General features: G+C 40.6%; 3 protein-coding genes and 1 long non-coding RNA gene across 5 annotated transcripts in view; all 4 read left to right on the top strand.

Annotated features, from left to right (window-relative positions):
• The first annotated feature begins 567 nt into the window (after nt 1-567).
• Nucleotides 568-7,611, top strand: LOC124216303 (venom carboxylesterase-6). Its single transcript, XM_046620644.2, has 8 exons — nt 568-1,004; nt 2,431-2,738; nt 3,048-3,247; nt 4,821-5,017; nt 6,223-6,388; nt 6,464-6,654; nt 6,988-7,274; nt 7,350-7,611. The coding sequence occupies exons 1-8, from the start codon at nt 798-800 to the stop codon at nt 7,561-7,563; spliced, it is 1,770 nt and encodes a 589-aa protein (XP_046476600.1). The 5' UTR covers nt 568-797; the 3' UTR covers nt 7,564-7,611.
• Nucleotides 7,612-7,833: 222 nt separating this feature from the next.
• LOC124216304 (arylalkylamine N-acetyltransferase-like 2) lies at nt 7,834-10,355 on the top strand. 2 transcript variants are annotated; one of them, XM_046620646.2, is made up of 3 exons: nt 7,834-8,638; nt 9,289-9,501; nt 9,589-10,355. In XM_046620646.2, the coding sequence occupies exons 2-3, from the start codon at nt 9,313-9,315 to the stop codon at nt 10,021-10,023; spliced, it is 624 nt and encodes a 207-aa protein (XP_046476602.1). In that variant the 5' UTR covers nt 7,834-8,638; nt 9,289-9,312; the 3' UTR covers nt 10,024-10,355. The 2 variants fall into 2 exon arrangements, with proteins under 2 accessions (XP_046476602.1, XP_046476601.1); XM_046620645.2 differs by having other exon boundaries at nt 7,834-9,501; nt 9,589-10,354.
• A 373-nt stretch (nt 10,356-10,728) lies between these two features.
• The window catches only part of LOC124216142 (amyloid beta A4 precursor protein-binding family B member 1-interacting protein), a 79,073-nt gene continuing 67,542 nt past the window's right edge, over nt 10,729-22,259 (top strand). The window contains exon 1 of the mRNA XM_046620313.2: nt 10,729-11,027. The gene's annotated coding sequence lies outside the window, so the exon portion shown is untranslated. The remainder of the gene's footprint in view (nt 11,028-22,259) is intronic.
• On the top strand, nt 13,562-15,357 carry LOC138190832 (uncharacterized). Its single transcript, XR_011176931.1, has 3 exons — nt 13,562-14,694; nt 14,830-15,052; nt 15,119-15,357. It is a non-coding gene; the product is annotated as an uncharacterized lncRNA (long non-coding RNA).

Raw genomic sequence — 22,259 nt, 5'->3', positions numbered from 1 at the left:
CCCACAGAGGATTGTGTACAAATCTGAGATATTTACCATTTACCTAAAGTGAAAGAGAAGCCGTTGATTAGCGTTACCGGCCACAGAACTACGTACGGTTGAAGGCAAGGCAACCGTTCTAATTTCAACGATCTTAATACGTTAGGTAATATCTGAATAATCTGTAATCCCAGATTAAACAGCATGTGAAATGAAAAGATTCTGAAACTATTAGTTTCTGCTCACTCTATGTACGATTTCACAGAAGAGTGGCTAAGCCTTCGTACTTGTACGGCATATCCCCTTGCCGGCTCAAGACTAAATACCAAAAATAAGCAGTCAATTTGGCTTCTCGTATAATTTTTGATTCACCGCTGCTCACATTATCTGTATCATAAAGTTGGGAACTTTATTGGGAAGTTCTCTATGACTGTAACGGCCTGTCCTTCATACAAGTTTATTTAATAAATTCCGTCAGTAGGTTCCCTCTCTCTTTTCTCGTGGTCTGGTGTTCCACCACTCCTTACTTCACCGTTCGAGAGGTGGAAACATATAGTCTTGTATTTATCTTATCATGCGTAGCATATTGTATAAGCAAGTTGTTTGCATTCATTCACTGAAACGGGCAGCTCACGATCAGTTGGTCGGTGAAAATACGTACTGACAAAATTCTCGGTGCTGGTATTAGAATTAAATTGGTTCACGTGGGTTTAATTTTCGTTAAATTGCCGATTTGTGGTTCATAACAGCGTATTTTACCTCTGAGCGTGGGTGGTGGTCAAGGGAAACGAAGAATCAATAGAAGATTTGTAATCAAAATGAGAGGTGCATTTGCAACGTTTGGTGTAATCTGTTGTTTCGTCATCGCAGTACAAGGAAACTCTGTGAATAACGTCGACCCGTCAGTGAAAATAAAAAACGGCACACTCGTGGGTGTTTTGATGAAAACGAGAAAGGGGCGAGAATACGTTGGATTCAAGGGAATCCCTTACGCTCTTCCCCCAATCGGAGAACTTAGATTTCAGGTATATCAGAATTTCATTATATATTCCTACCGCATACGTAGGTTAAAAGTGTTCGTCAACCATATAATTTAGAACTCGTCAGTTGAATTCTTCCACGTTAATGAAGTGAGTGAAATCTGTTCACAGTTTAAAGTAGGTTATACCGATTATTACTTAGTGAATAGGAAATGTGAGAACGGTGTTGAAAATTGTAAATTGCCGTGCGTTACCTCGTTGCAAGTTCTCAGGAATGATGTAAGGTATTGCTGCGAAGATATAATTTTTTTCTCGTTCATTTCAATCTCAAGTGTGGCACAAAACCGGTTATGTGAATATTTAGTTTTAGCGCATTATAAATTCAGTTAATCAAGCTCTACCTATAACGGGTTGACCGCATCTTCTGAGTTTCAGACTCTACGCGTGATGTGCAGATTACTTCGGAATAAGTAAATTATTAAAAAATCTCGCTGGCACCAAGTTCGTAAAGTTGCCAAAATTTCCCTGACTGTGATTCTAAGCACTTTTTCATCTGGCTCTGGCTGTATAAGTTAGGCACGCGATTCAAAGTTCTGCACGCGGTATACGTAAATATACTATAATTTCCACGTGCGATTATTAAGATACCTCGAGAGAACTAGTATGCTAATACGAGGAACATGACACGTTTACGTTGAAATATACTATCCGTATGATAACTGGTCAATAATACTCTCGGTTCCGCGATTTGTGTGTCTGAATCTTTTACGAATTCCACAAAATCAAGAGACGCATTTATAAAAACGCACTTCAACCCCCCGAATCGCCTATTATCATTGCCTAAACCTACTGACAAGACAATGGAACCATAAAGAGTCTAAAATATTTGCAAATTTATTGCCCTATGAGATAAAATTATGAAGTCCAGGACATAAACGGGACATCATTATTGTCATATGAGATTTTTTTATTTCAACTTTCCTCGAATGCTCCGAACACAATTCTAAATTACAGATCGACGCTTCTACTTGAAAATTCTAAGCAGTAATTTGACTCTAGTGTTCTATACTAGGATAAAAATACCTACCGATCATCATTAGCATGTGATAGAATGACGGTGGTGAAAGTTCCCAGTAATTTACCGTTACTACGCCGTTGAGCTAAAGATTCGAAGAGGCTCCGAAGCTCTTAAATATTAGCTCCATCTATAGAAACAGAAAAAGTAGTGTAACTAAAACCAAAAGGTCTACTTGGCGTTGAAAAAATGTATACCGCGTATCGTCAAGGGCAGCTGTCAACAATGATACTTCGGCTTACGAAATTTTGATGCGAATGAGTGATTTGCATTTAATTTATTTGATGTGTACGTTATTGATTTTCAGTACTGGTATGAAAGTATGGAATAATTTATACTCTTAAGGATATAACCTTGCAAGTCCATAATTTGGATAGATCTAATTAATGTTGGTAGGCTCCAAGGTCAACAGTCGGTTGGGACGGTGTTCGGTCAGCCAAAGAAGATGCGGAAATCTGTGTACAGCGAAACATCTATATTCATCAGGAAGAGATTGTCGGGAACGAGGACTGCCTATATTTGAATGTCTATACTCCGAAGTTACCAATTTCTGGTCCGGGTAACCTCGATAATCCGCATCCAGCTCTGCCGGTTCTTGTGTGGTTCCACGGGGGCGGCTGGATCGCGGGAGCTGGTCACTCCGAGTTTTACAACGCCAAGTTTCTCCTTGATCATGATGTCATTCTCGTCACCATGAACTTCAGGTGAGCCTTGATTCCGAATCGTAATTTCTAATTTTAAATTCAATCCCCATTTGAAAGAATCTCAATAATTCCTCTCTATCGTTGTCTTCGAAAACTTGACATTGTATGCTAGCGTGATGCTTATTATACGTGACTAAGCAGAAAAATGTTTCAAGGATCGACAACGGATGAGTACCTATTAAATCGTTACATCTAGAAAATTACTCGCTGACGTACAGATTACTCAATGAATTCTCTGTCAATGCTATGAGTTGCAGAAAACTAAAATGCCTATATTATAGTGATTTGATCATTTTTTTTTTCTTGCAGACTCGGCCCATTAGGGTTCTTGAGCACGGAAGACATGGCGTCCCCTGGCAATAACGGACTGAAAGATCAGAACCAAGCACTGCGATGGATTCAAGAAAATATCGCTGCCTTCGGTGGTGATACCAACAGGGTGACCATTTTTGGTGAAAGCGCTGGCGGTGCTAGCGTGAATTTCCATATGATGAGCCCTCTCTCCAAAGGTATGTTGTATCCTGTGGATGCAAAGTGAGGGATCCCTGTTTCGGATCATTTAACTTGGTTAGAGCCTGACAGAGGTGAAATATTTTTTAAATCCTATTGAATTTCTGTCGAAGAGATAATCCTCATGACTAACGAACACGCAGCGCAGCTTTTTTGAATATTGCATATGCATATACATATTTCCATTCCCTCCTGCGCCTACCTTCATTTCTCGGCATTCACTTGCATATCCATATACTTCTATTAGAAAATGAAGATGATAAGTGAAGTACATAACTGGGCGATGCGATTGACGCTAATGTCAGAAAAAGCTAGTCGGCCCGTACATATTTATTACGATCAGGTCGTTGAATCGCTTATAAGGTCGCTTACATACCCTTGGCGTCCCAGAAACAGGTCGATTTTCAATTTTTCATTTTTAACTCGGGTGTTGGAATGATAAGGTCGAGCGTTAGCACACAATTAGTATGCATAGTCTTGACATGTTACAGATTTTTATTTATCGAAAAATATACACAAACAATGCAGTTATTGTTATTTAAACAAAGCGATGTAGCCGCCGCATGGCTCGGTCACGTACATGATTTTGCCAACTAGATTCATATGCAATTAGAAATTGAAAAATCTGCTTTTTTTTTTTTTAAATCGCCAAGTTGCAATGCTTTGAAAGCAATTTTCATTAAAAATGCGTATATAGCTTTTGCCGCCAGGTTGATGTTTGTAAGAATTGCGTCATAGAGTTTTTGTAAATAGATTTCGGCAAAACTTTTCAATTCCATCCAAACCAATTCCAAGTAATCGAAAAGCAGAAACTACTCGTCGGTTCACTTTGTAGGCTTGCTGAGCTTCGCCGGATTTCGGGCATGCCGCGACTTTTGTAGGCTTACACTTGTCACACGAAATGAATAATTGAAAATCTAGCCCAGCGATATTCATTTCTGTAAATTTCACCTTCCATTAGATCAAATTAATAATCACACTAGATATTTATTTGCGCTAAATCAACAGGTACTAAGTGATTTAACGACCTGGTCGTAATTGTGTAGTGCGTATATTCTAGAAGGGGATAAAGATAGGCTATAAAATAGGCAACGATACACCGCTTGTCTGATTGTGAGTATGAACACACATATTTCAGATGTCAAGCATGCCTGACTGTAATTGCATATAATACTGTCGTATAATTATATTACATATAAACAGGCTTAGGAAATAGTCGTTCTACTTGACGGTAGATTCACCTCAATAATGTAATAAAATGTTATATTCGCAGCGTCAATTAGATCTACGTACTTTCACATCTCATTCAAGATCTAATCGTACACTGCAATAAGCAATTCAATTTCTTTAAGATCTGGTAAAGATATAATATTCTGCATTAATCTTTTTTTGGTATTTTCTCACCATCTGATTTCGCAAACACTTGTTAATAAGAGATTCGTATACATCGGTATGAAGGCTATGAATGTATACGCCATGCTGGCGTAGAACTCTATGTTTGAGCCTCATAAGATCTTGATAATTGATTGTTACAATTTGGAGGTACGATATAAAGCAAGGTATTCAAATCAGGTTTGTTCCATCGCGGTATCTCTGAGAGCGGTACAGCCATTTGTCCATGGGTATTGACAAGGCCAGGGCTCGCCATCAGACAGACGCGGCGCCTCGGGCAGCTTGTGGACTGCACCCAGGATGATACCGCCCAACTTATCGAATGCCTGCGTACAAAAGATGCTGTCGATATCACAGCTACGGATCGCGATTTTCAGGTAAGCACTGTAAGAGCTAATAGGATGCTATAGTCGCTCTTTACCGTCTGAGTAAAATATCATTCTTCTCGACTATCATTAAAGCCTAAGCAGCGGTGATGTGAAAATGCCGCCGCAGTTAGCGTAATTTTTCATGCAATGATGAACATGAATGTCCGAAGACTTTTTTTTTGCCGTTAAACGACGGCTAATGTATTCCTGTAATTTAATTACCACTGATTGTGTAAGATTTCCTGGCTTTATTCTCGCATATACCAAAAAAGTTTTTGGATACGTCTTTTCAGAATTGTATGTAGAATTGGGCTGACTGCATCGTTTTCGCTTCAGTGTTGCGTAGGCTGTGATAATGACGAAAAAAAGTAAAATTTTACCCTCTTGGTGAATACTAACTAAAGCATTCTTTTAAGTGGTGGCTGAACGGTATAAAAACAAGAATTTGAAAGGTATGATAATTAGACTGGCAACACAAATCACAAATTATTTAGAAAACAATACCTAGGGACTACAGAGTAGGCACGAAGAATAAGCAAGCATTCCGCAGTTTTATTCGACTTTTTGAATCCAGATAGGCGAAGCGAAGCAGAATGTCCCAGATTATGGTAGCTGTGGTTAAACTCTGGAGCGGATAGCAAATAAAGCAAATATGTCATTAATCTCTTTGCGGATCGATATAATCCTTTGCTAACGACGTAAGTCACAAGTCGCACTGCGTAAAAAGCATACATTTTTTCTTGCCTCATCAATCGATGAAAGGTCCAATCGGATTAAGTATAGCAGGAGAGCAATGAATGCTGGAACGCAAGTCGTCTGTAGTGGGAAAAACGCATGTGCGTTTCTTCACCGATTCTGCATATTAGAATACTTCGTGTCAGACCCACTGAGTAATTTGAAAGTGATCAAGGTATGCAAGTAATTGCTGTATATTGTGAATTAATCTGAAATGGATACATGTTGCGTAAGCTTTTTTTCTACTCCGTCGTAAATGATGCTGAGCTAATACAGTACGGAAAATCTTTACAAAATGCATTCATTTTATTTTCTATTCGTAACACCGTGCCAACGTTGAGAAATAATTTTCAATACTCGTGACTGTAGAAATGAGAGTAAATATCGATTTCTCGCCGCGCGATCTATCCACATAAGTTATGCTACATGGCTGGTGTAATGATATTCGTAACAGGTTTTTTTTTGCACTATGTCAACAGGAATTCGGATACTGTCCGATGATCCCGTTCCGTCCAGTCGTCGAACCTCTTCATCCCGGAGCATTTTTGATCGAAGATCCAGCAACAGCTTTGAAATTTGGCCACCAAGTTGACGTTCCTTGGATGACTGGCATTACGTCCCACGAAGGATCTCTCAAAGTACCCGGTGAGTACACCATTTTGATTGTTGCTAATGCAATACGTTAACGAACAAAACATAAGTTTGAATATATTTATGAAGAAATCTACGGAATAAACGATGGGGAGCAGGCGAAGTTGCTCGATGAAGATTTTGAAAAATGGGCCCCGATAACACTGATGTACCAGCATCATTGCCCAAAAGAGCATCACTCGGAAGTTGCAAAGAGAATAAGAGACTTTTATCTCGGTGATCTGCCAATTGACAACTCGACCAGGTACAACGTAATAGATGTAAGTATACTGAATTAAACAAAGAAATTAATGTTTTTGTAAAGAGCATGTAGCAGTCCTACCATTACTGATCGAGCAAACTCCCTTTTTTCTTCCTATATTAAATAAACAAACAAACGGAAAAGGTTTAAATTTCGACGGTGCATTGCTCTTTTATAGCGAAATTTAGGAAAGTTACCTATATCCCGAAATTCGAACCCTTTCCGTTTGTTTATTGATTTTATATATGAGGAAAAAGGGTGAGTTTGGTCGGTCGGTAAAGGTAGGACCGATACATGCTATTAAGGCTGGTGTCTTAGATTGTACCTTTGCTATTGCGAAACTTTGACGCAGCTGTATTCGGACGCGTGGTTCAACGTAGCTGCGGATAATGCAGTGAGAGATTACCTTGACACTATGGCTTCGCCAGTTTTCTACTACTATTTCGCTTATCAAGGCGACGTGTCATTTAGTAGTATATTCGGGGATCCCGATCAAGACTATGGTGTTAGTCACGCTGACGAACTCCAGTACTTGTTCCCCGTCGGTGAGCAGCTTTTCAAAAATGTTCCTTTGAGCGAAGAAAGCTTCAAGATCGTCGATATCATGACTACGCTGTGGGCTAATTTCGCCAAGTTCGGGTGAGCATATAGTGGACAAGTATTATAATCAGTTAAATCCAATTGATCAGATAACCTGGTTTTTAATACTTACAGAAATCCAACACCTGAAGTAACACCAACCGTGCCCGTCAAGTGGCTGCCAGTACGGACACATAATCTTGAGTATCTGCATATTGGAGGATCCCAAGATTTGTATATGGCCTACAATCTTCTAGTAGACAGAATGCAGTTCTGGGCAACTTTGCCCCTGCAAGGACTATCTTATGTTGAGGCAAACGATGCTCGTCCTTCGAAAGATGAATTGTAGGGTAAAAATTTACTAAATAACACAAGTAATCACAGAGGTGCACAGAAACTTGCGTCAACAATGTTGTTAATTATATTTACATGTATGTACCGAAAGTTCTTCACGAAAAGATCAGCTGGTAGCGTGCGCGATTCAAGTTGTTCAATTTTGATTGTCTGACATCAGTGCTCGCTGTCTGAAGCAAACTTTCGCTGACAAGAACAAATTCCCTAGAATCGACCGGTTGACAAGTTACAGTCAAACTTATCTCCCTCGCTTATTGAGGGTGCGTTCTGATATTAGCTCTCAGTGCTGTCAACAAACTTTTATCTCTTTTGCGCTGCCGAGTTCGTGAGTAGCTCTGCTTATGTCTTAGGGAGCGCTGCAGGTTAATTTCGGAACGCGCACTAAGAATCGCTGGGTCACGCCGCCGCTGAGATCCACTTCGCATGGATTACTCTGAGTACCATGCTGATAACGTTTTTACGAAGTTGGTTATGTTTGAAACCTAGACGAGTGGCAATTATCGAGCAGGTCCTTTCAAGAAGGACTCTTGAGACATCTATATTTACATACATTTCCAAAAGGTTCCAAAATTATTATGTACTCTCAAAGTCTCACAGAGATTCGACTTGCGTCCATTGAATGATCAGCTTTCCCGTTGATAGTCACCACTGCGATTCCAACCAGCTTTCCACTACCTTCGTGTATTGCACATATGCATCGCATCTCTTTCATCCACACAGCAATTAGGTTAAGATAGGCCCGTACGGACGTATTATCTCTGCTTAGTATGGTCGCTTTACACATTGGCTCTAAGAGGAAGAACTGTTTCTGGAAGAATATTAGGAAAAATATTTATTTGGTATGTGAACCAATGTCCTCTGATATTGAAGTCCATGGCCTGGACAATACTTTTATAAGCCCAAGCGCCTCGTCGAACCTGTTCTTCTTCAGATCCACACATCTGACACCGATACTCATTCGCCCCCAGATGATTGCAGCACTGATATTTTTCGCCTGATGGGAGCTGACAGAAGATTCCTTCCGTTCCATATCGACGAGATAATCTGAAGAGCATTGGAACAATTCCGCGGTAGGGTCATATTTAGTTGTTTTGTCATTTGCTTGCATATTTGGAACGTTCAAATGATTTTCAGTTAGGTTATTTCCCTTTGCATAGTCGAAAAGTCTTCGTGCTTCTGCCAATTGTTTGTTATACGTACATACCGTCACTTGTTGTTCGAAGCTTATTCATTTCGATGTATTGGATTGCCTGAAGACTACTTCAGTTTTGTCCCGCGTAAATGTCATGAAAGTCTGCTTCAAAAATAATCGATCCCAAACTTAAGAACTCAATTTCGTACAAAATTATTAGTAATTTTAACAAACGGTAAGGGGCATGCTAGCTAAATCTGAGTAAATTCGATCTATCAAGATGGACGATAACGAACCCTCGCAAAACGAAGCTATGATGTTGGCTCGAGCCAGGATGTTTGCGCCACTAATCTGGGATATGACGCCAGACTTTGAGATTCAGAGTCTGAAAGATACGCGTTACGAAGAAGCCATCAATCTGATAAAAGTTTGTGGTTCTGATATCGTAGCAGCTGACATTACTTGACCTCGAGGTGATTGGTGGCAGCTTTGGAATAGCGAAATCGTTATTTTATGGAACTCTTTCATACGCATTGTCCAGATATCGATACGGGCATAATAAGATTGTTCAATGATTCATACTCACAGCATCATTACATCAAAGAGGACCCAATGTGTGCGTCATGCGAATTTAACAAGGAGGTCAGCTCTGTCACGAGGTTTCTGGAAATGGCGCGTACTTGGATGAAAGATACTTTAAGCATATGCGCTTTAAGCGTACGCACTGGTCGACTAGTCGGAGTTGCGGTCATGAGAATAAACGCTTTGAGTGAGAAGGCGGAGACCTATAATCGAATCCAAGTATGTAGATTCGTGGGTTGGTGTCATTAAAATTTGATGCCGAATGTTCTCTACTCAAAATTACTGTGTTATGTACGTTTTCATCAGGTTCTAAAAGGTGAGGTGCTCCCAAAGATTATGCATTTGAAGAACACCTTGGTAAAGCAAGTCGAGATTTACAAGACACTGAACATCGAGGAGTACTTAATGATCTATATTTTGTCTATTCATCCATCTTTTGAACGAAAAGGAGTTGTAGCGGCGCTGATGCAGGCTACAATTTCCGTTGGCAGATCCTTGAAATCACCTATTATTTTTGGGATATTCACATCCAAGGTGGACCAAGATATCGCAGAGACTCTGAATTTTAAAACGTTCTCGATCGTTCAGTACAGTCGATGGATCGTTGACGATGAGGTTGTATTTGATGATCCTGGAATTGGCAATTACTCGGCGGCTCTGATGGGTTTTGTCGTGCCGAAAGAACAACCCGAAGAAACCTCCATAAAGTGGAAAGATAGCTCAAAAAAGGAAAAAATATAAAAGATGTTTTGAATCTCTGTGAGTAGTGGAGAGACAGTGTTATAAATCACATGGCAATTCCTGTTGGCTTTGAAGTTTATCTCTCAGGTAACAAATCCTTCTGCATTCACTACGAAAGATGTGGAAAGCGAATAAACTATACCATGTCTTGAAATCGAAACCAAAGACATGAGATGATACTAAGAAAAGAAAAACGATAATAAATAAATATGAAGTATCAAGTATCCGGTTGAAGTAGCTGTGTAAAGTTGTGACAGTATTGCGATGGATAATTTTTTAAATACAATGAGTAACTAACAATAAGCCGACGTTCAGCTCTTAAAGTATAAATGAATGGTGCGAAAGTAAACTCTCGTATGTCCCTGCATAAGCCAACCCAGTCACTGTGTGACAAGTACAAGTATCTAACATTGCATAAGTATTTCAAGACAAAACGTAGAATTAAGCAAGCCACGTAAATGTTGCTGGTCACCTGACAAATATGACATGTCAAAGCGACCGTTACTCGGTACCTTACTTCACGACGATAAGCAGCATAAGGGGCCTGCTAGTGGTTGGTAAGAGGACACGATGATCTCTACAGCCGGTATGGTTCTTCCTGACACGCTTGTCGGTATCGGAGGCCGCCTGTTCCCTCGACGATGGCGGGGCGTCAGAGGTTTCCTGTAACAGTGGCGACCATGCGCTCGATGAAAGCATGCGCGAAGATTCGACGTCGAAGGCGAGTTCACGTTCAGTGCATGGCGGCCCGGGGCCCAACTTCGTGCTCCGCACTTGACTCTTACCATCGAGTATTGAATCGCGGTACCTTCGTAAGAGTACTGGAAAGTGTGTGCTGGTGACAATTTCTTGTTGTTGTTGTTCTTTATTTCCACATTTATTTTTCTCCACTGTTATCAACGAGCCGCATCGGTTTTACTCTGCATCTCGCGTACAGTCTTTGGCTCTTCACTGGAGAGTGCTCCTAGAAAAGTGTACTTTCGGAGGAGTAAGGCGGTATTCACGTGAGTATACTTATACTATGACGTTTCAGACTGAACTGGTACTGTGCCATAACTTTTGATATCGGAAAATCACTGTCACTTTGAATCATGTACAGCTCGGTTACTCCGTTATGAGGCAAGGCGTTGCTGCACATAGAATTCATAGCATGTATATCTATAGGCATTGCGCGCACCTTGCAGGTCGGCTATATGATCCATCGATATTTATACTTTTCCTGTTAAATGACGGTACAGTATCTTTGATAAACACGAGGATACACGTAACAACCTGTCAATGACATTCGATGTCGCAGCCCCGTAAGCTATAAGTATGCTAACAATGAGCCGACCAGTATTCGCAATGTAAATTGCAAAATACCTTCCCTAATTTCAGAAATATTTGCTGTGAGTAATTCTTTTTTGCCCAAAGTGGCAATGTTTATGGCCCTCAAGGTTTTCAGCACTCTAAGTCATTATAAATTTGTATTTCTTTTTTTTTTGTTTCACAAAGTCAAGATTTTTCAAATAATCGGCCACCTCCCACTTATGGGCTGGCGGAGTTTTTACTAATACTACTTCTCCTAATGCCGTACTTTTGTACGGATTAGACGTATCATCGAATGTACGAAATAACGAGTTTCAAATAGGCGTTTGCAAAAAAGTATGAAATATTCCAAGGCTGGCACAGGTTCCCAACAATGAAAATTGAAAAAGTTTGAAAATCAGGGTCAGCCGATTTGATACGGCTACTTATAGACATACGTATACCTGTCCATCGACCCAAGGTTGTGGATTAATGTCAAATGAATCAAAATAACAGAGAACAACATCGGATCAGACGAAGGTTTATTTGGTGATTGGTAGTTTGGGTGTAACAGAATGTCACTCGATGGACGAAGAAAGAACAGTGATTCGGTAAGCTGGTTATCAATATTATCACCTACCTATCTACTTGCCTGACAACCAACCGCACAGAATTCGTCGGACTGTTAGAAACTCGCTCGCTCGTTTGCGAAGAGAACACGCAAGTGCAAGTAGTATCGGTGTTCACGATTCTGATCACGGTTGTATCAAGCGCCATTAATCTTACTCACGATCAGCTGCGGTCGGCATTGAATTGCCAAATAAAGAGGAGTAGGGTGAGGGTGATATTTTCAGACAGCTTAATACATAAAATATATTTATTTTTGAGAGTGTAATATCGTCTGGAGAGGGATGAGTACACATGCACCTCCATCCATCCACGTAACAAATGCCTGTGTATGGTATCTTTGTTCACTGGAAACTGATTTTGACCAGAAAATGAAATCATCTGGTTGTCATCCTTATCACTTCCGGTGATGGATTCTCGACTACCAATGAATTGAGAATTTGTGAAAAAAACTAGTCAAATTCGCTTTACCGATAAGCTTGCGTAATATCGTGGTTTTATTAAATATGTATGTAGCGTCATTAAACTTTGGACGAATCGCCACGAGGAAACGCTAATTATGGCTCGGCCATACAAAATCAGCGGTGAAGTCATTCAGCTTGTTAATGACAAGTGACGCGACTGACACGAGTATCGGGATAGTACAATGTATAAAAATCGCTTGGAAGAAGGGGTAACCATTCTTGCATTAATTGTTCTTTCCTGCAGAAATTAAGTAAGCGCCTAGAGTGATGGAACGGAATGAGGGATGAAAAATAAATTAATAAAATTAAAAGAAACAAGTATAATTTCCTGCCACCACATTGAAAATGGCCCTCGTAGCGAGAGTCCCAGAAATATCTTGTCGGGTCCTATTAATAACTCCTGGAGGCGGCTGAGACACGCAGGGAAAGGAAGCAGAGCAAAGTGTCGGGGTGCGCCGGAGCGAGATGAGGGTCGTGGGCCGCAAGAGGCAAGACGCGAGGCTTGAACGATGAGACGCGGCAGGCACACCCCTTTTTCACGCTCTTGAGGCTGCGGCGCGCAGACAGAAAAAAATATACCCAATAAAGGTAACCGCCCGAAGTGGTTTCTTTAGGGGGGCAGAACGAGCTGCGATGTGAAAACTTGTTGGAAGCAAACAGAAAATCTCTTGAAGTCACTCCAGTAACAACTGCATATTAGCTCCTCATGTCTCGAGAAAATGTTCATAGTCAGATGTCGATTTAAGGGAAAAGCGAATAAGTAGATAGACACGAATCATATACGCTTTCGAAAATTTTACACGTAGGTTGTGCTTTCCACCTAATTTGTGGATATACGGCGCGAGGCTAAAAAATGTCTTGTAATCAGATGCACGTAAAATGTAAACTTGTGTCATGAAGAACACGATATTCGAGTGCACGCTATGTATACAGTCACGCTTACCTGGCGTCAAGTTGCCTTTTCAATGCGGATCGCACTTGGTTTATAAATTTTTACGATTGTTTGATGTGCTAATGTGAGGTACTATATTTTTGCTGGAAGTAGCATGTATATGACGATCTAGTGTAAGAAGGAAAGTTGATTCAACCCTTCCGTTGACGAGTAATTCGAAAACTGTGTACGGAGGGTTTAATCGGTCAATTGGAAGTATACCATCGCCTTAATCGACCACAAACAATTTCGATTTACAGGAGCAGTGGTTCAAAGATCCACTTGACGCGGGATCTTCAAGTTTGAGGGGAGAATTACAGAGCTGGTTGATGAGCGTTTGCCCGAGGTCGCGGTTATAGGGCAAATGTTTATAGCCAGGACATGCCTCTGTGCTCCCCTGCTTCCGTAAGGTGGCATGCGTGCGTGCGTGCGTGGCACTGTGCGTTTCAGGCCCGTGTACGGGCATGCAGCTACGATGGATGCCCACCATCGTGACGCCTGCCTTGCCGCGCAGTTGGTATGGCACTTAAAGGGTCGCAGAAAACAATCCATGCCGTGTTATGACAGGGGCACGTGCCTTTTAATGTATCAAGGGTGTGTATCGGAGCACAGCTTTGGTGTATGTACATACCTACAATACGTACTGCTGGCTAAAACCCCTTCATAGACACTTTCCTCAGCTATTTTAATAAGCTGACTTATCCGTACCCAATCTACCCCTCTCGTATTGGTACGTATTCACTACAAACACATTTGCATTATTGTCTCTCTACAAATTCATTGGCACGTAAATATCAATTTAAAAACACTCTTTCACACAAGATTCGCCTGATTTTTTACCGTTGCTGTGACCGGTTACGTGAACTTCGCATTTCGATCCTTGCTGGTGTCGGAAGGTCTCACATCCGGTAGATTTTATCCCAAGTGAGTATCAGAAGCAGAAAAGCCCTGTATTGATGCCAAAGCTACGGAAAACGATTTCTGTCATCTCACCCTCAGCTGTCTATCTTGATACTCTTCAATCTCTGATGATTATGCGCTCACCGTTTCGGACGTCAACGATGAGGGCAAAATCCCATCTGGCGAGTCGCTGGGGATGAATTTCGAAGGTCTATATTCACCATGTTTCACGCCGTTTGGTTCCCTTAGGTACTCGCGGGGCTATGAAAGTTCACTCACTCACTTCGGGCTCTTTTGAGTTGATTATTAGAACGACGAGCCATTTGTTATGCTTAATTGACAGTTCGTTGATTGTAGTGGAGGGTGCTGTTCGATTTCAACCTCACAACTTGACGAAATTCCGTTCCTACTGCACAGCTAGTGGACCTAGCCCGAGTCTTCGTCGCCCAATTTTTCATGCCGGTACGTGAGTACATCTGATCTGATCTGATTAACAGGATCTCTTGCGGAAGTCAAGGCTTTTAAATAATATGAGGGTTTGTAAGAATCGTGAAAGTAATTATTACGACACTGAGGGTTTCATTCTCTCTCTCTCAGAGAGATAGGTAGCGTGGTCGTAAAGCCGTTATGTCCTTGGTCACCGACGCCGCGATAGCGTCGGTATCGCGCGCTCGCCCGCCACGATGCCGCAACGGTTCCCGAATACGAACTTCCTCAGCGACCGGAAGTCTGCCCCTTCTCCCCCACGCACCTACCACCCACAGCTTCGAACGGCACGTCTCCGTCCTCGGCGCTCGATTCCAACTCTCGAAATGCGAACGTGGGTATATACCTACTGTTACCCGTATCCACGTGGAAACACTAACCTACGCAGTGCTGTACGTAGGTACGGATTTGAGGACTGCAGCTTACAAAGCCGTCGCGTCGCACGTCGTGTGGTAACGGATAAAGATACGAACCACGGAGTGACCGAACCCAGACAGCTGCATTTACGTATAGGTAGATAGGTAGATGGGTATCCGACCCATGGATCCATGGACGCTCGAGATGACGGATTACGAGAGTCCAATGCAGGGGTGCTCAAATGCACGAGGCTGAAGTCAGTAACGTTAATGTAACCGAACATCAGGGAAAAATCATTATTGCCCAATTTCCTAGACTGACTTTCAAGGATTTGGCTTTGCAGAATATGAGTCCATGTTACCATTTACCCTCATTCGAATATATATCTACCAAAGTTTCCGGGCTCTTAGGTTTGCGGTAAGGTGTACAAACTCCCGCCCTGGAGAAACCTTTGCTGATCATAGTTTTCTCTGGACTTCCACGATACGCTTCTTCAGGGATATTATTTGCGCAACGTGCCGCTTATCTCGCTTTAAGAATAAGGTCAACCTTTCGAAACCAAAACCCATCCGACGTAGTGTATACTCGTAAGGTCTACGGTTCTTGATATGACTCTGGAGACAAGTTCTTGAAATATTGTACGATGGAAATGTACCTTTAAGGTGGACCTTCTTTTACGTTTTACACTCATGATATAATGGATTACGCACACATTAGCATCTCAGGTTGTGTATTTCATGTAATGCTACACACGGGAAACCTGATATCGCAGCAATGTAAACTAAGCTTTTGTTCGTTTATAATTCTGTATACAGGGTTTCGAGATTCTTACCTACAGTCTGGATTATACATGTTCTGCATAACTTTACCAGTGACTAGCCGGTTGGGCAGTATGCAGTGTGCATGCCTTGCGTACTTAATTAAAAATTTATATTTAATAATATAATTATTGCAATGAAAAAAGAATAGGTTATTCTTGAAGAATAGACAAATTTTTTTCATGTATCAATTACAAGTGCAAGCTGAACTATCAGCAGAAAAGTTTTATTCACAATAAATTGTACAAGTACCGAAATGAATGTACAATCCAGTCGCGAGTCCAGGCAAAAATAAACGATTGCTCGTTAGTTCTATTGGTCTCAAGTTTTCAAGTTCAAGGGGCATGGATAAACCCGCGGTTGTGCCCGACGCCTTACTCTCTATATTGTAAAAAAATGATGGTTTGAAAATTGATTAATTTACACAATTATAGGCCAATTTTGTGGTCAATTCGGAAATTCAACGTCAGATACTGTTTATAGATCAGTATCAAGTAGTGTTAGTTTTAAGATATCGAATTATCGTCTGTAAGAGTTCACACCGAGTTTTTCTCACAGTGTAAGTGTCTCTTTGATTTGTCGCAAACTTTTCCGTGCCTGCCAAGATGATAAGAAGGCTTTGGATTTTGGACTTCCCAGTGACTCCATTTTTTTCTGTTGTTCAGGACCGTTTAAGATGGTTGGTTTCTTAAACATTGAGTTTATTGATGCATTAAACTCAACAGCATTTGGGATTCATCGATTTAACGCGGCTGCCTACATCTGACGGTCGATGTAGAAAGCATCCAGAGTTCGGAGACTGTTTTGATCCAGTTCTTCGGTTTCCTTTCCTTAAGTCACAGTGTCTGAGAAGGGTGTATCTATATATAGCCTCTCCAGTCCCTCGAGTGCACCAGCTCCCTCCACCTTTCCTCGTCGGCTACGTACGTTCATTCGTCCAACTCTTTCTCGTCCCATTACTTTTACTGTTTCAGTTTTGTAGAATCAAGCCAGCAGTCTTGTAACTTCAAGGTGAAAAATTGGAATACCTTAAATAAAATTCCAGGCGTTCTGAATTATGAAAATTTTTGGGATCTAATTATGTGAAGCAGTAAAATCGTATGAGATTATGGGTCATTAGATGCGATGCATGTCGAGATTATTCCAATTTCTCAGGAATTCTTGTCTTGGTACGCTGCGGATAGAATCGATATTATTCATCAGGGGCAGTCGTGCCAATGGGAAAATTTTCTCATCAGCCCATTGTGACACGTGTGCTTTCAAGTAAGCGGCACTTTCTATCCGTTGATCGATTAGAAGAAAAGGAAGCAAAGTCGTTCTTCTGATCGGTATTTAGCCAGATCGACCGCCTTATATCTCGTGATTGATGAAGTGGTACTGACGTGTTAATCCGTCACTAATTATACTAACTAGTTTAGTAATGCTCCCGCGGGAGACAAACGATAAAATGAATTAACGTGGAAAGAAAAGAGAGGGTGAACGCGCTTCCAGATATCCTGCGATGCATCCGTGCCAGAGATAATCCCACGCGATTAATATCAACACTGTAAATACATCATACGTACCGCAGTTCAAGGAGTAAGACTTTGTTCGAAATACATTTTCTAATTAAATGTAGCTCAATGGCCATCATTTTGTAAACTCATCACTATATTCATCTGTGGAATAAAATACAATTTGGCTCCGGTGGATTACGGACGATGTTTTCAATCAAGGATTAGCAATGGTTTTGACTTCCTTTCTTCTTCGTAGTGCTGGAGAAAGCCAGAACAGAAAAGAGAAGAACTGACAATGAGACACGTTGGGCATTAGCTACGTTCTTAGGTCGTAGAAAATCCATAAGAAGTCGGAGATCTGTAACCTTTAATTCTGTATCGTAAGCAGAATGCGGGTTTGTACAGCGGGTTTTAAGCTGATAAAACTGTTTTTAAAAGTGTATGTCTGCATTGTTCAGCTCTGTTTGAGATGTCGTTCCGGGGTGAATACTGACTGAAATTAACCCTTTGATGCATATATTTTTTCTGATATGCGATTCACTTGAAATCTTGCATCCATGGGCTTTTGGGGTCGTTGATTACGGATCTGAATTCGACATTCGAAAATTCAAAATGGCCGATTCAATATGGTGAACGTTAATACAAAAAGTTATTTGGTTTTGATGTAACTTTATGTTGCATGGTTTTTGGGGTCACTTATTACGAATCTAAATTCGAAATAAGAAAATTCAAAATGGCGGACAGACAAAAACAACAAAAAGAAAAATTTTGAAAAACTTTGCCAAACTTTTTGATGTCTATTAAGGTTGTGCAAAAATTGGCATTCGAATTTGTAAGGTAGATTAGCAGAAAATGCTTTTTTTCGTGACAAGGTACGACTTTTTGTGCTATTATTGCTATAAATGAATAAATTTTGAATTTTCTTAGATTCAGAAATATTTGTGGGACCGAGTGGAACCAAAAAATTCGGCAGTTGTTACCCAAAAAGTAGTTTAATAAATAAAAAGCTGTAAAAAAAGGTAGGACGCTGAGCGTTCCAGCTTGAATTAAAGAGTTAATTAAACTCACGAGCCTTCCTGAATGGGCAACATAGGTGAACCGGGTGCAAATCACGATCAAAATTGGTCGGTCGAACGAATAAACTTGTTCAACTTTATTCACCCTCCAATAAATCAAGACTTATTATTTTCACTAGTACGAACAATACGTTTTCAAAATATTTGTTCTGAAAATATATTCAGATTGCTGCCTTGATTATTCGGTCCATAAACTTGAATGGCCGCTGCAATTCAAATTCAATTCAAGAAAAATATTTGAACCTGCGCAGGAAATATGCATTATCCAGGCTCCTACCTGTCGCCTACTGAAATCACAGTTAAACCGATCAGAAGCTACAAGCCACACAGTTTTCGTTATGTTCCAAGATGTATTAACATTTCTCTGGCGACAAGAAGAACGGCCGAGCCGTGAATCTTCGTTATCATAGGAATTGTTAAAAATGGTTTTGATACACATTGGGGCATTGTATAGAACTTTCTCACTAGTCTCCCTTATATAAAGTTATACCTACGCGTCGTCTCGCTGCAGCTAGATAAGATACCCACGCCAAACGAATACAACTATTTTTTTTTGTTACATGTATAGGTGAATATGAAGATTACGTTTAAATGTGTCCTCGCACGTGCACGAAATACCGATGGTGTCTGTGTTACTGGCACTGATAATAAAACCAGCCAGCGAGAGGTGTGAAAAATGTATAAATAAGAATACATTTTCTTTTTTCAAATCAATAGATACATGTGTCACATATCGTATCATGTCGGAACTTTTCTTATCTAAAAAGAAACCCAGATCAAGTGTCTCGTGAAATCGGACGAGTCTGTAAGTTTATTTACCTTACATTGATAACTTTGGAAAGGCGAAGAAAAATCGATGGAAGCAGCAGAAATTTTTTTTTAAAATGCAAGGGCCAAATGAAATCGTAAAAATTCATAAAATTTCATCCTGTTAATCTAGCCCCGTATAGTTCATAAAGTTTTAAGGTTGTGGTGGAGAACCAATTTCTTGCTACCCACACGAGTGTTTTAATTTGCTCCTCGAGTAGCGATTATTTCCCTTGGCAGGATATGGCGAATTACCTTTTATAATCCAGCGCGAAATGCGAAACGTTGTTCAATTTAAGATCATTGCATGCTAGGCTTCGGTGTCATGACCGTTTGGCAGTAAGTTTGAAAGACGATAAAGCAGAGGAGTGAAAATACTCGCTTGATACATTCGCATCAGATGAGATGATGAATAACCAAACATAACGAAGATTATTTAACCATGATTAAAGTGATTGCGAATATTTGCATAAACTGTGTAAAATCTCTAGATTATAACATAAGATGCGGTATACGTTAAATTTAGACGTGGAATCAAATTACGTCCTAGATTTTCAGCCGTTCACTGTCGAACTTTTATCGAGTCGCCTCGGTTAACAAGTCGCAAGTGGTGCTTGTCGAAACTGTTGATACGTACGCGGGAATGATTGTAATACTTTTTCATCAAAGACTCTGGTCAGTTGCCTAATAAGCGAGTCGGAGGTCCTCACACCTAATTATTCAATTAGACTTTGAATTCTTCGAGCTCAGATACTTGCTTGCACGGAAAAATGACCTAAATTGATAGAAGCAACATTCGTGACTACACCCGACGCTTTTTCTTTTCGACAACAGCGTTCGTGTTCTGTGAACTTCGTCGAGACGCGTTGACATTAGCGGATTCGGAGCACAGCCGTTAATTATTATAGTGCAACGTAGATGAAAAGAAGCAATAAATATAGTTGTGGCTTAATTGAAAGATTGGGAAGCGTGTGTCATTTGTGGTTCGTTGAAACGAACTGTCAATCTATTACGGGAAATATGTCACCAAACTTCAACCTAAACTAGGTTATATATGAATGACTCAATTCTCTCGCGTATCTTTTAACGGGAAACTTTCAAAGTAGGATTCTCAGACAACGATTTCCATTTATACATCGACCAAACCGTGCAGAGGTGGTTATGCAAACGACGTAAGCGCGATTCGTTAAAATAGTGTCTGAAGAAATGTTTATTTATGCAAAACTTGCTAATTTAATTCGTGAACTTGCATTCCATGATTGCAAGAGATGCATGGAAGACGCCATTTAAATTCCCACTGGTTCGTTGACTCCACTTTGATGGGTAGTATTGGCCTAGATTTATCTTACGCGAAGTGTGTTTGTCGTCAAGTGAGCTCCCGCGTTTCTTATTCCCGGGTTTCAATTGACTAACACTTGGTTCGTGTCTTAGGTGGCCATACACTTACGTAGTACGTACCACGCTTTGTCGGAATATGAGTAAAAGTAGTCACCGATGTTACTTTCACAAAATTACAGCGAGCATATCCGAAAACGAAAAATGTTCTTCCAGAACGGGAATTCGTGAGATCGACTGTAATCAGAGGCTGCAGTTTTTCACGTTGGGGGTTCTTGGTATAAGTGCTGGGAGAACCGAGTATTTATGATGCACACGGTGATTGGAGCGTTTAGAGTCTGAAATCTCATGCGTTTCGCTTGCAAGCGCCCCGCGTGACTTGATTAGGAGTCGAGGTCGTATACTCGAGCCTATAATATATGTACCTACGTAAGCATACCATATACTTTTTGAGTTAGATTCACCGAACCCTCACAGATATACTTGCTTGGCTACTAATACCATCCGAACATTACGGTCCCGGCTTACGATCGGGAAGATATGCAACGGAGAAATGTATGGATCGGGATGGTGATCCTTCCATGTGGGTGTCCTCGACAAAGTTAAAAAAAATCCTACTACTGTCTTACCGCGAGTAAGAGTAGCAAGAGAATAGAGCGTGCCGAACGTAAGAACCGAGTACCGTTCTTTTTCCTGTTAAATATTGAGTTGTGCGACTGCGTTTAGTATTTATATGTACCGTATGAAGAATGGCGATGCGTCGCGACGTAAGTGCAGTTGCATGCGACGAGGGGACATTTGATTGATGTACAAGTGGAAAGGGAAAATGATAAAAGGATGAAGAAAAAAAGAATCACGTAATCCCACGCGACAAACGATCCGCTGTTCGTGAAGTAGATATGACTGAACTGCTATCTTCAGCACCCTCTGTTTTGGTATATTTTATTTCAGCAGTTTCGGGTGATTACGATACCGCGCGTAAGTTATTCAAAAATCGAACTTCGAGAACTTCTATTTCTGTGCGCAGAACCCTCAACTTACTCATGGTAAGTTACGTCAATTTCGGTTTGTTAGCAAAAGAATTGAGCGAGGGCTCATGTGGTATTTTGCATTGAATTTTGACGGTTGAATCGAGATAGACTTTGACTAATTATAAGCAGAGCCAAAAGCTTGAAGTAACTTTCGACGGAAGTAAGTAGAGGATACAGTACATTTCCTTAATTACTCTACTACTGTACACTGTCGAAAATTTAGCGGAAAATTTTACACATTTTGGTGTAAAACCGGCGATTTGCTGTATTCAATTTGAGTCAACAAGCATCTGTGCAAAGTTTCTACCAAACCGTACAAAGTTCGCGCAAATTCTGTTATTCAGAGTGAAATTAGTATAAATTTTTGTCAGCTTGAGTACAATTTGCACAAGTTCAAGTGAAATTTGTACGAGTCCGTATGGACTTGAAACTACACGAAATCTACACGAAAAATTTCTACAATGTGTTGATCATTAATTAAATTTCTAAGTCTAATTGCATCGAGCCTGTCTTTTTTTGGCCGTTGGGAGTTACTTCGCTTTTAACTCCACCGTTCCACGGCAAAGAAATTCCGAGTTGATTATTTTGAAAAGTTTCCAGCCACACGAGTCTGTTTATAAA

This window comes from Neodiprion pinetum, chromosome 4, assembly GCF_021155775.2.
Source record: "Neodiprion pinetum isolate iyNeoPine1 chromosome 4, iyNeoPine1.2, whole genome shotgun sequence".
Lineage (NCBI taxonomy): Eukaryota > Metazoa > Arthropoda > Insecta > Hymenoptera > Diprionidae > Neodiprion > Neodiprion pinetum.
The sequence above is the reverse complement of the archived record's forward strand: the minus strand, read 5'-3'. Positions and strand labels throughout refer to the sequence as shown.

What these genes read in the sequence shown, in the direction of transcription:
- LOC124216303 (XM_046620644.2), top strand. Translation starts at nt 798, where the DNA reads ATGAGAGGTGCATTTGCAACGTTTGGTGTAATCTGTTGTTTCGTCATC. An exon ending in CTCGTCACCATGAACTTCAG is followed by an intron (nt 2,739 to 3,047) that starts GTGAGCCTTGAT and finishes TTTTTCTTGCAG; the next exon opens with ACTCGGCCCATTAGGGTTCT. An exon ending in GCTAATTTCGCCAAGTTCGG is followed by an intron (nt 7,275 to 7,349) that starts GTGAGCATATAG and finishes TAATACTTACAG; the next exon opens with AAATCCAACACCTGAAGTAA.
- LOC124216304 (XM_046620645.2), top strand. Translation starts at nt 9,214, where the DNA reads ATGGAACTCTTTCATACGCATTGTCCAGATATCGATACGGGCATAATA. An exon ending in AGACCTATAATCGAATCCAA is followed by an intron (nt 9,502 to 9,588) that starts GTATGTAGATTC and finishes CGTTTTCATCAG; the next exon opens with GTTCTAAAAGGTGAGGTGCT.